Below are 13,059 nucleotides of genomic sequence, written 5' to 3'. Positions count from 1 at the left end.
AGGCCTGGAACCACAGCTGTGCTCCCTGCGGGGAGACACTGTGCACTGTTCAGAACCATGTAAGATCAGTGTGTGCTGGCACAGAACATCTCCACAGTGGGAGACAGCATCTTCCTAAGCAGAAGCATTAATGTGAATCCACAGCGAAGCCAGTTTAATGCCCCCCACCCCCTGCCCCCACCCTTTTCAGAGTGTGGTTCCTGAGGCTGAACCTCAAAACACATGTTTCACCACTGAACTCCTCTCCCAGCCCCAGGTGGTTGATTTTAAGAGCTATTCTTGTGCCAACCATAGGGAAGGAAACAGCAGCAGGGAGTGTGACTGCCAACTAGGCATCTCCATAGTCAGAACACTGACCTGCCCTGGAAAGTGGAGATAAGTTCCCCAGGGTTCTTTTTAAACCTCCTTTTAAATTAACCACCAAGGGTGTTGCAACAATGCCTGTGTTGTAGCCTTTCCTGCACTGTTTACTATACTGCCTCTTCTCACCGGCAACCATTTTCTTACATTCATAAACAGTTGTGCACTCCTTGATTCCACCATGTTCCTCCCACGGAGTACTTCCTAAGATGGCATACTCACAGCATCATGTTGTCAGCTCTTTGCTCCCCGTCATGGAGGTTGCTTTTCCCCTGGAAATAATATATGAAACAAGGAAGTTCCGGACTGCTCAACATCTTATCTCAATATAAAATGCCTGTGCCACCACAGAGCTGTGTTCTTTGGCCAGAGGCGCTCATACCCCTCCATGTGATATTTTCAAAGGCTAAAGGAGTCATTTTTTATATATCCTTAACTTCTTCAGTTGTCCGCTTGCTTCAGTTATTTTTTTAAATATTTATTTATTATTATGTATACAGTGCTCTGTCTGCATGTACACCTGCAGGCCAGAAGAGGGCATCAGGTTACATTATAGATGGTTGTGAGCCACCATGTGATTACTAGGAATTGAACTCAGGACCTCTGGAAGAGCAGCCAGTGCTCTTAACCGCTGAGTCATCTCTCCAGTCCCCGTTTCAGTTATTTTTAACTCTTCACGTCATTTGCTTACAGTTTTTAATCTAGGGGTCAAATCTAGGATTTCACATGTGCTGGGCAAGAATAGCATAGTAAGCTACATATCAAACCTCTGTTACTGTTGCTGTTAGGATGACTATTATCATTACTACTATTTCATCCTCTTTCTCTTCTTCCTTGCCTTCTTACTATTTTTTAATGCATTACATAAACCCACTGGAGCTGGTTTAGTTAGTCATTCCCTTATTGGTTTAGATTTATCTGCCATTATAAATAATGTTAGAATGACCATTCTTTGTTTGGTTTTGCTTTTGTTTATTATAGCCCAGGCTGGCCTTGAACTCTTGATTCTCCTTCCTCCACCTCCCAAGTGCTGGAATTAAAGGCATGCACCACTACACCTGGTTTAGACTAAAATTCTTAGGCATTAAATATTTTGTTATAAGAGTCTAAAAATTAAATTAATTGATAAAATTAGGTATCTATAACATTTTGATAGTTATTGTGAAATAGCTCTTAATGATTGAATCAATTTATGAAACTTATGACTCAAAATGTGTGTTTCTAACATACTTAATAAAGAAACAATGATCCAGACCATGAATCTGGTCATAAATACACTTGTTGCACTATTAGATTGCCATTTCCTTAGAAACAGAGACCATGATTTTCTAAACTCCATTGTGTGTCTAGAGGTTTGGAGATTTAACTCTGGAGTTTTAGACATGAAAAGATGTTCTCTATGCAGAAATCACGCATGCTCCCCTCTCAGCATTTGTCCTTCATTACAGAGCCTAGAACTGCTGTGTAACTGAAAGTGTTTCTCTTGTCTGAGGATTGGTATTTAGCAGAACTTTTCAGTTCTGCCCGATGAACTAATGGGGTAGTTTTGGAATATGGACTCCCTTTCTGTTTCAGCCATTGCTTATTGAAGAAGGAGGTAGTTGTCCTCAGTCTACACACCCTGTGACTGTCATCTGATTGCTGCTGATAATAAACTTACCGTCTTTTCTTTTGTTCTCTGAATATACAATATACAGAAGTGGAAAGAGGGTGAGCCATTAGGTGCTTTACTCCACCACTAGAATTTCCTCTAAAAGCTACCTCACATTTGCACTTAGGGCACAGAGCTGCTGTAGGGTAAACCAGCCTTTTGAGAAGGTGTATGTAACCCGGGACCCGGGGCCATGCGGGTAGAACTGTGGTCCTCAGCATGCTGTGTTTAGGACGTTCAGCCTTCTCCAGCTAATTCCACTTGGCTCTGATCTTCTGTTTTCTGTCTCTAGCACTTATGCATTCAGTTTGCACCATATTAATCTGCACTTGTTTGCATGCTGCTTTGTATTTTCTTCTCACATATGTATTGTTTTGTGTCCCCAACTAAAATGTGAGCTTTTTGAAGGTGGAAACCATGCCTTTGGTTTCTTTTGTATTTTCCATAGCACCTTTTACTGTGCTCAGCAGAGAGTGGGCGTACAGTGTATGTTGTGGAATGACATCCTGAGTGATCTCTCCCTGGCTGGGCCTAAGATTAAATTCTCAGAAATGGAACAGTCCTAACCAACCCAGGACAGGTATTCTCCATCTGGCATGCTGGTTGCTTCTTTCGACTTGCTGTTTGAAATGGCTCCCTTCCACATCTTTCTGTCCCCAGCGTGAGGGACCTGCCACAGCTAATGATGTTCTCACTATGTGTGTTCCAGGCCAGCCTGCGGACACCAGAGCTGACCTGGGAGAGAGTAAGATCCCAAGTTGACCACGTGATATGGCCTGATGGCAAAAGGATAGTACTGCTGGCAGAGGTAAGACTGAAGCTGGCGCAGGGCTGCTCCACAGACAGGAGAGGCTCCCCTCCCGGCCCCTCCTCCTGGTGTCCCTGCTTCTTTTGACTCTTCTCTTAAGCACAGTGTTAACTGCTTTACTAATGGGTTTTACTTCTCATTGTGAAAGTTTTTTTTCCATTCAGCAATTAAGAAACTATTTTGGTTCCTCACTTTTCACCAATTATCCTGTCTTTGTGTCACTCTCCAAGATGAGTCAGATAATGACTATCACTGTGGAAGGAGTTAGCAGATAGAGTCAATGCCACACCACTCACAGTGGTGTGAGTGACGCTCCAGAGAGATAGCGTCTTTTGTGGGGTTGAGTCAGTAAGTAATGTAGGTACTCCTGGCTGTAACTCAGGCTGTCTTTGGTAAGCTTTGGGAAAGTCGTGTCTTTGCTGGTAGTTGTCTCTGTTTTAGTGTCTTGTCTCTATTTTAGTGTCTTCTGAACTGATGAACTGAGCCAGATGTGTGGTTAGGTACCCAGCTTATTCATTCTGTTAAGGTTGCTTGGTGGATACTTGTCCATCCTGTTTATCCAGCTCACACATACTGCCTTCTTTTTTTCCAGTGCTAGGAACTGAACTCAAGTCCTCACACATGTACACATCCTAGGCAAGAGCTTTACCATGAGCTGTATTTCCAGTACTTTTATTTTTTATTTGGGGTGGGAAAGGGTCATGTGCATGTTACCACTTGTGCTTGTGGAGGTCAGAGCACAACTTGTAGGAGTCAGTTCTCCTCACCATGTGGGTCCTGAGGATCAAAATCTGGTAGTCCGGTTGGCTGGCAGCAAGTACCTTTACCTACTGAGCCGCCTCACTGGCCCTCACACAGTCTTGACTTGCATGTCTTGTAGCCTTTGTCATTTAATGACCAAATTTCCTGCAGTGAAGGCTCTGCCCACCTGGCCCAGGGTTCCTGGGTACTGGGAGTGCTTCCTGTTCTTTCTGTGAAGCTTTCTCTTTTAAGAAAATACCCCAAATATCAAGGGGATAGAAAGACCTCTCCTGGGTTCCAGTTTCCTTTGGTTTTTATTTCTTTTATTAAAGAAACTGAATATGAGAACGTAAACAGTATCAGCTCCTTACCTAGGGGCACATTAGGCCAACTTTACATGCCCTTCCTGTTCTTTTTATTGTTTGTCCTCGCTTAGCTAACATTCTTAAATGCTTTAGGGTATGTCTGGGAAGGCGTGTGTATGGATAGAGAAGAACAGGTTGTTAAATGTTTATTAATAGCCTTGACGTCAGCCCGCTGTCTGGCAACATTTCTAAAGTGCCCTGGGAGGTCCCTCTTGGCAATTTTGGTGATAAAATCAGGCACTAGAGGTGTTTTTGGCTTTATAGCTGAGCAAAAACAGTAGTCAGACTTAAGAAAGAAAGGAAGGAAGGAAGAAAGAAAGAAAGAAAATAAATCATGGAACAGGTTTTAGCTCTTTTACTGTCTTTATTGTCCACTTGGAATTCAAGGCTACCTGCCTTTGGAGCTGAGAGAAAAACTAAGAAGCTCAAAAGTCATCACAGCTTCATAAACCCACAGTTGTTTCCCCTCCCAGCCAGAAGAGATTGTTCCTTGCCTTGACTCGCTCCTTTCCTGAGACAGTCAAAGAAATGTCAACCCTCAGAATAAGGGTATTTTGCTCTAGAGAATGGGAAAATTGAGAGAGAAACACAAGCCTTTGCACAATCCCAATGTCATATGACTGCCTTGGTTCCTTTTTATATACTCCCACAAGTTATTTAAGCAGAACATTTATCAAATTTTCAGTGCTTTCACTTAGATATCAGTTAATTCCAAAGAAGACATGCAAATTGCCAACAGACAAAGGGAGACTGTTCATCACCACTCGTCATCAGGAAAATGAAACTAAGCTGCCATCCCAGTAAGAATTACCATTATCGGGGCTGGAGAGATGGCTCAGAGATTAAGAGCCCTGCCTGCTCTTCCAAAGGTCCTGAATTCAATTCCCAGCAACCATATGGTGGCTCACAGCCATCTATAAGGAGATCTGGTCCTCTCTTCTGGCATGCAGGCATACATTCAGGCAAAACACTGTATACTTAATAAATAATAAATAAATATTTTTTAAAAGAATTGCCATTATCAAAGAGGTAGAAGACAGCAAATTATGAAAAAACAGTGTGAGCTCTCAAAACTTGACGACAGAACTTCTGTGTACTCCAGTAATCCTGCTGTTATACATCTAAAGAAACAAAGTCAGCACATCAAACACCTGGACTTCATTGCAGGCTGTTCTCATCAGCCAAGAAGTGGGGCTGACTGAAGCAGATGTGGTACATGCATGCAATGGATGCTAACCTACCAGAAAAGGAAACTCCTGTCATTTGCTAATGAGACCTCAACCAGACATAGACAAGTAATGCATAATCCAAATCCTCCTGTGTGATCTGAAAGCGCTGGTTAAGAGGCCGGAAGTAGTGGTCTTAGCATTTAGGAGATGGACGCAGAAGAACTGGGAGTTCAAGATCAGCCTTGGTCACTTAATAAGTTTGAGGACAGTTTAGAGTATATAATAAGACTATCTACAAAAGAAAAGGTTAGATCTAGCATTATTTTTAGTAGCAAATAAATATAAATCAGCAAGAGAATGTCTAAGTAAGTCAGAATAGTCTGTTCACCAGATTTATGAGCCTTGTGCCCAATACATTGATCACATAGAATTTGTGAGAAGAATAAATACTGGTAAGCCAGGCATAGTAGCACACCTCTGTAATCACAACACTCAGGAGGCTGAGGCAGGAGAACTGAGAGTTCTGTGATTACATAATGGGTCTCTATCTCAAAAAACAAAAACAAAAATCAGAAAAAAAACCAAAAACCAAAAATCAACAACAAAAAAAAACCAAAGGTTGCCAGAGTCTTGGCACTGTGGGGTGGTTGGGGTAGAGGATGATCAGAGAATGCTGAGTTTCAGTGGCCAGGAGTGTAAATAATTCTGTCGTATTGTCTTCATACTGTAATGATAGGTAACAGATATGAACTAGATATTTTAAAAAGCTGGAAGAGAGGATTTAAAGAAACGAAAAAATTTTGAGGAAATAGATATATGTACTCATTATATGGAAACATTACATGGTACCCTATAAGTATGTATAAATTTTGCTTTGATATATCAGTTAAAAAATAAATTTTAGATTAAAAATGTTTAAACACTTAAAACATGGTGGCTCATGCCTTTGCTCCCAGCACTTGGCAGGCAGAGGCAGGAGGATCTCTGTGAGTTTGAGGTCAGCCTGGTCTACATAGCAACTTCTAGGATAGTTAAAGCTATACAGAGAGACCTTGTCTCAAAAAGGGGGACAGAGGAAAGTAGCTAAAAGGATATGAATTAATCTTTTGGTGAGTGCCTGCTTTGTCTAGCAGTCTCAGTTGGGAAGGAGATGGAAATTGGCAGCAAGTGTCCTGATGCCCTTTTGTCCTCACTTTTGGTCCCCAGGGCCGTCTACTGAACCTGAGCTGCTCCACAGTGCCTACATTTGTGCTCTCCATCACTGCTACCACTCAGGTAAGCTCTACAGCAGGCTGAAGAGGGTCTTCAGCAAGCCGCTTCCACAGCTGCAGAAGGTGATGTAGTATATATGTTTCTGCCTTTCTAGGCTCTCGCCTTGATAGAACTTTACAATGCTCCCGAGGGGCGCTATAAGCAAGATGTGTACCTGTTGCCCAAGAAAATGGGTAAGCTGCTCTTCCTTCCCCATCCTCACCAAAGTAGTTCACTGTCAGAAGCTGAAGGAAGCTTGGAGGCATTGACTTCCTGTGGGGTGGGTAGGGAAGGGAGGGAAGAAAATATATCCTTATCATATAAAGTAGGAGCTAGGACTCTAGACTTTATTCCAAGGTGACCTGTGTAATTTTCCATATAGGTTTTTCTAAGAAGGTTCTTGCATTTTGCTGTGATTTAAAGCACCTGCCTGAGAATTATTTTGTTACACCCTATTGCAATGCATCACATTATATGTTTTAAGACAGCGTCTCACAATGTAGTCAAGGCTGGCATTGAGCTCACTCCTATTTTCTGTCTAGAATTATAGTATGTGCTATCATGTCTGGCCTACCAATTGAATCTTAAAGACTTTTCTCTTTTAAGGTATCATGTATGCAAAAACCTCAAAGGAGGAAAACATTCCCCAAAAAGAGAATACCTCTGGCCTTGTGATCTTTGCCTAACTTCAGTTCTAAGATGCTGAATAGCCTCTTCTTTGTGTCACATGGCCCCGGGTGGGCTCGAACCACAAACCTTTCAGTTAACAGCCGAACATGCTGATTGTGCCTCGGAGACACAATAGCCTCTTATTTTAAGGAATACAGGTTCCTGTTCAGAGTTAATTATGTGGGTGATTGGTATAATAGAAACACTAAATTATCTTAAATTTTTAAAGAGCCTTTTTCAGGCACCTAAGTGATAGATACATTGTGTTTATAAACTCAGTAAATAAATCAGCTTTGGTTTTGCTGTTACAAGTTGCTATGTTTTCTCTTTAATACAGTTTGGGTTGGTCTGGTGTGGTGGCCCATGTCTTTAATCCCAGCACTCAGGAGACAGAGGCAGGTGGATCTCTGTGAGTTTGAGGCCAGCCTAGTCTACATAAGTTTTAGGACAGCCAGGACTACATAAAGAAACTCGGTCTCAAAAAAGGAAAAAAGGAAAAAAATCAAAAACAAAAATCTACCAGAGTTTGGAAGGTATGAAATGAACAGAGCAGTCAGTCCGTGTTCTCTTTGGATGTATAATGAAGCTGTAAATACAATGTGTTCAAAACATATAAATGTGCATGGTTTTAGATCCTTTTCTGATATTTCTACCCAACTCCCATGGGTGTTAATTTAGTATTTTCATAATGTAGTATAGCTGTCAAGGCAGAACTAAAGGTGGAGTATCTCATTTTTAAGTCCCATGATATCCCATTATTTCTTTCTTTTCTGGGGAAAAAGTTCAGGGTGGGAAGTGTTCTTGGGGAAAAAAATGCTTGGCTTTGAGAGTCACTGGACTTGAAGCTGAAGGCACTCATCCCTTAGAATTGAAGCCCTAAGAGCAAAAGTCAAACGTTTTCTCATCTCCAAGAACTGGAACGTGTCTTCCAGCGTTTTAAGGCCTAGCTGGAGGAGAGCAGCCAGATCAGAAGCAGGATGCTCACCCTGCCTTCTGTGGTCTTTGCAGATGAGTATGTGGCAAGCCTGCACCTGCCCACCTTTGATGCCCACCTGACAGAGCTGACAGATGAACAGGCCAAGTATCTGGGACTCAACAAGAATGGGCCCTTCAAGCCCAATTACTACAGGTGCCTTGGGCTCCCCAGAAATCAGGGAAGGCTGGGTAGTGAAGAGCTTCCTGGGGTACAGCTAATCCTTGCATATTCTACCACATACCTTTACATGAACTCAGACTCCATGTCTCCCACCTCAAATATTCTGAGATCTTCTTTAAACATTGACGTTCTCTTTCCCTCCAAATACTAGCCTTTGAAAATTACATTTTTATTTATTTGCTTTGTGGTTGTGTGTTGAGGGGAGGTGGGTGCATGTGCACGATGCATGTTGCTGCGGAGATCAGAGAACGGCCTGTGGGAGGAAGTTCTCCTTGTACCATGTGGGTCCCAGGGGGCTTGGCAGGCTCGCTGGCCCATAGCCTTTTTCATGAATATTAAAAAGAGCCACAGATATCTACAGGTATCTACTTACCATACACATTTTTTTAAAAACCCTTGTCTCCTTGCTACACCTTTAGGCAGACTCCTTTATGTTCCAGCCCCACCGGCAGATAGCATCAGTTTCATCTTTCTTTTTCCCTCCAGGTATTGAGTTCCTGTAATGCAAGCCAGAAGACATTTTAAGGAATAGAACCAAGCCTTTTAAAACTCCACTACTATCCAAGGAAGAACCCAGCAAGCTGCTTCTCCAATCAGAGCTGCCCGCCGTGCTCATACTATGTGTTAGGTTATTTATTTATTAAAATCTAGAATCCGCTGCCTGTAGCCTTGGCCCAGAGTGTGGTTACTACTCCTTGGGCCTTGAGAGCCACCGAGGACAGGCTGAGGAAGGAAAGAAATGGGCCGACCATTCCTGGTGCATCATTTGCATCACTGCCCATTGGTGGAATCCTCAGCGATGGCTGTTCTTCTTTCCAGGCTCAGGAGTTAGTTCAGGGATGCCAGATTCCTTGTTACTTAGGGTTTTCTGGAATAAATTTTCAGCAGCTGCCTTTCTCAAAGCTTTGGTCCTTTCCCAGGTGAGGCCTTTTGGAAGCCGCTGATTTAACAGGGCCTGAGTTCTCAGCCTTCATAGTCACTGCCACTGCCTTTCTTATGAAAGGCTACTGTGGTAGGGGTGGTAAGGTCTTGAAGCTGCACCAAGAACTCAGCTGTGCCTGTGTTGTGCCTACTGGGCTCTCTCTTCTTACCCAGGGCTTCTTTCTTCTCCTCCTATATTATGTCCATTTCAATGCTTTCTGGTTCCAAGAGGGTTGTGCCTCCATGACCTAAGTAGCTCTGGTGTTGGCCAGGCATTTGTTTTGTTTTCTAACCCCACTAAACTCTGCTCAGGAAGTCGGAGACCAGCTCCACTGGGCCAATGGCTCTGCTTCCTGGTCATTTACCTGGACCATTTCCTAGGAGGCCCTGCAGACTGGCACTGTCTCAGAAAAGGAGGGCTTGATGGGGCTGGTGCCTCCTGAAACTTGTGTTGCTGCCAGAAGCGACCTCTGGAACTGAGTTGGCAAAAATGTTTGGTAGAGATTTGGAAGCTTGAGACTTTGGTGTGGGGTACAGCTTGATTCCTAAAGAAGCAAGTCTGCCTGTTTTCTAGGAAAGACTTTGCAACCTGGCTGCAGACCACCAGTGACTCTAAAGTGTGTCCAGATGGTGAAAACTAGATTGAGGGCTTGGAGTATATAGCTCAGTGGTAAAGCACTTGCCTAGTATGTATGGGCCCTGGGCTCAATCACTGGATACCAGGGAAGGGGGTGGGGATCTAGTTTGAACCTCATCAGACGTTCCTCCCTTTGGCTGTTGCCATTGGTGAAAGTGAGACGTGCAATCTGATAGCTCATCTTTCTTTGCTGCTGCTGCATCTTTATGATCTGGCCCCTTCTGTTTAAGGATTCTGTTTCAGGGAGTTTCTTAAGTAACTCCAGCATTATAAAATAGTAATGTAAACAGTGTGAAAGTTCTCATTCCACTCAAGAGTGGGATTTCCTTTGGAGAGTGACTGACTGGTTTCAAGGTTACCATTGGGATCCACCGGTTTCGGGAATTAAAACACGGAACCCTTGGAGTCTTGTGTTAAATGAGTCTTTCTGTGGCCCCTCTATTTAGAAGTCTAGTGATTGTTTCCATGTATTTCTTATATTGTTGTGCTCCAAAGTCTCAAGACCAAGGCCATTCAAACAGAGGACACCCAGAATCACTAAAACTTTGTCTAGATTTTCTCCCCTGCCACCACCATCTCCATTGTCCCTTGCCCTTTGTGTGTGCCCTGGAAGCTAGTCTGGAAGTGTCCTTATTTTTGAAGATAGGGAAACAGAACTTGGGCAGGCTGTTTGTCTTAGTAAATGGTGTGCTGGCTCAGCCCAGAAGATGGATCCCTCTCAGGGCATCATGTGGCTGTATTCTGCTTTGTAAGGAAGATCATAAAGGCTGAAGATTCCTGCAGGATATTTGATTCTGTTTGCCTCATTCTGATTTCTGTATCAATAGCTGATTGTATCACTCTCCCACTACCACCTCTATTAGGTTTTTGTTATTGTTGTTGGAGTTTGTTGTTGTGAGGTAGTCTCGCTCTATAACCTAGGCTGGCCTCAAACTCGCAGCAGTCCTCCTGCGTTGGCCTCCTGAGGCATGTGCTACCATGCCTGGCTGCCTCTTAATTGTATCTCTTTAGCAAAAGACTCAGGTCTCTGTGCCTCATCTTATGTCCAGAGCAGATTTCATTAGGCAGGTATCTAGCCTGGGCCCCAAGTCATAACCTGCCTATTTTCAGCAAAGCCTTGCTCTCTACAGAGCATCCCATGGCAGGTTCTTAAAGAGTATGCCCTGCCACACCATAGTGTGCAGCCACATGGGTTTCTAAGCTAAGTTGCACTCGGCTGCCCGTGGTTGAGGTATTTGCCTGTGAGTTACAGGTGACAGCTGTTCCCTTCTATCTGGAGACTTCTGTGTCATCAACCATTAAGAAAGCAGCCAGAAATAGGGATGGAAGTCAGTGATAGGACATTGATAAGCGTGTGCCAGGCCTGGGAGAATCCCCAGTACAGACGGCTTGTAGGGAGTTGGGGAGTCGGGGTACACCCTAAACACACTCCTACTCCTATCTATATGTCCTAATGCTAGAACCAAATCATTGTTCCCTATAACCTTGGAATCAGCACAAATCTCTTCTTATTCCACCTCCTCCTCTGAGATGCACCCTAGCTACCAAGAGGCAAGGAAAAGAAGGCTGATTGCCTCTAGGCATGTGGCCCTGGCCCAAGGGGTTACATCTACAATGAATTTGTGCTACTTCAAGGTCTTCTTGCTTTCCTAGTGGAAATATGTTCCCTTTCTTTTGTTAAACAAAATGCCTTTAATCTACTTTCCCTCTGCCCTCCTCCTTCCTCATGTTTTTCCCTCCTGTGAGAGCACGGCTCCCCATGGCCACACACTCCCGCAAAGCTTTTTTTTTTGCTGCTTGGCTTTTCTCTGAACAGATCTGAAATTGCTGCTCCTGTGGTTTCCTCAGAATTAACTTTGTCATGGTTTTAAAAAATAATCAGAATGCATTGTTGCATTAAGCTTTTTTAATAAAGGAAAATTATGGAAAGAAAATAGATAACACCAGCAAATTATATAATGACAAGTATAAAATATATATATATATATACATATCTATATAAATAATCATCTAGTTCTTATTGTCATCTTACTGAAAGGAACGAAAGCTCTAAGGATCACAGTTCTGAGAAGCTCTTGGAAATCTTTATGTCTAAGTGATTGTATTAGATCAGCAATAATGACTATGTAATCTCAAAAAATAAAGTATTCTTAAAACTGATCTGTGTCCTGAGAATGCCACTTGCTTCTGTGAACTAGGAACTCAGGGACGAGGTGTGTGGGGAACAAACTAGCAAGGCTACCTGCCATAGGATGAAGATACAGAAAGCTGATGCAGTAAGCACCAGATATGTTTAAGTGACCATCACCTGAGAGTCTTGCAGGGAGGGGGGGGGTGTTTGTTTTGTTTGTTTTTCAAAAAAGAGGAGGTAGCCCAGATTTCTCTGTGCAGCCCTGGCTGTCCTAGAATTCAATCTGTAAACCAGGCTGGCCTTCCAAGCTCAACAGAGATCTACCTGCCTTTGCCTCCCAAGTGCTGGGATTAAAGGACTGCACTGAGGTTGTCTTGTTTTACACTGAGACACTCTGCTAGCAAGTACCTTGTCCCTCCCCTACATTCCACCTCAGCCCACATCTGGCTATGTGTGTAAGGAACACACCTCAGAACCATAACCTTGAGATGAGGGCGGTGGGGTTTTTAAAAAGTAAAAACAACAACAACAAATCTTAAAGCGTGGATCTAGGTCACCCAATATACTGTGTTGTCCTTCTGGTGGGAACAAAGATCTGATGAACAGCGGAATTAGACCGTATTCAGCCAAAGGAAAGTGTGTGTGTTGGGGGGAGTGGTTCAGGTAGAAGTTTATCTCTAAATCAGTAACTGGAATATGAGTCCAGTTGCCTGTTCTGTCTCAACAATTGGAAGGTTAGCCGTTGAGGGTAATTTTCTTATAGTTCACTTGCTTGTGAACCGTGTATTACTTAATCTGTGTTAAAGTTTTATTAGCTTGTTGTATTTTTAAAAAAATTACTGCTTAAAATAGGACTGGAGAGGTAACTCAGTGGTTAAGAGCAGTGGCTGTGCTTTCAGAGGACCCAGGTCCTCACCAGCATCTGTAACTCCAGTTACTAATGATCCAGCAACCTCTGCTGGCACTGCATGCTCATGGTGCATAGACACTTCAGGCAACATTCTCATACACATTTAAGGGGGCAGGGGTATACTGCTTAAAGACACTATTACACAGAGGCAGGCGGATCACTGTGAGTTCGAGGCCGCCTGATCTACAAAGCAAGTCCAGGACAGCCAAGGCTACACAGAGAAACCCTATCTCGAAAAAACAAAAACAAAACAAACAAAGATAAAGGAAACACTGATTACTGCATGACCT

General features: G+C 43.2%; 1 protein-coding gene across 5 annotated transcripts in view; it reads left to right on the top strand.

The window, feature by feature from the left end:
* AHCYL2 (adenosylhomocysteinase like 2) overlaps window positions 1-11,888 on the top strand; it is a 166,686-nt gene extending 154,798 nt beyond the window's left edge. For all 5 annotated transcript variants that reach the window (XM_084786348.1, XM_084786352.1, XM_084786349.1 and 2 more), the window contains exons 13-17: window positions 2,721-2,819; window positions 6,301-6,369; window positions 6,461-6,539; window positions 8,023-8,143; window positions 8,657-11,888. In XM_084786348.1, coding sequence (XP_084642474.1) covers window positions 2,721-2,819; window positions 6,301-6,369; window positions 6,461-6,539; window positions 8,023-8,143; window positions 8,657-8,663 — 375 coding nt within the window. In that variant the 3' untranslated portion in view covers window positions 8,664-11,888. The remainder of the gene's footprint in view (window positions 1-2,720; window positions 2,820-6,300; window positions 6,370-6,460; window positions 6,540-8,022; window positions 8,144-8,656) is intronic.
* Window positions 11,889-13,059: the final 1,171 nt, after the last annotated feature.

The sequence above is a fragment of the Acomys minous genome (genome assembly GCF_964271855.1).
Source record: "Acomys minous genome assembly, chromosome: 6".
Lineage (NCBI taxonomy): Eukaryota > Metazoa > Chordata > Mammalia > Rodentia > Muridae > Acomys > Acomys minous.
This window is presented reverse-complemented; position numbering and strand designations above follow the sequence as displayed.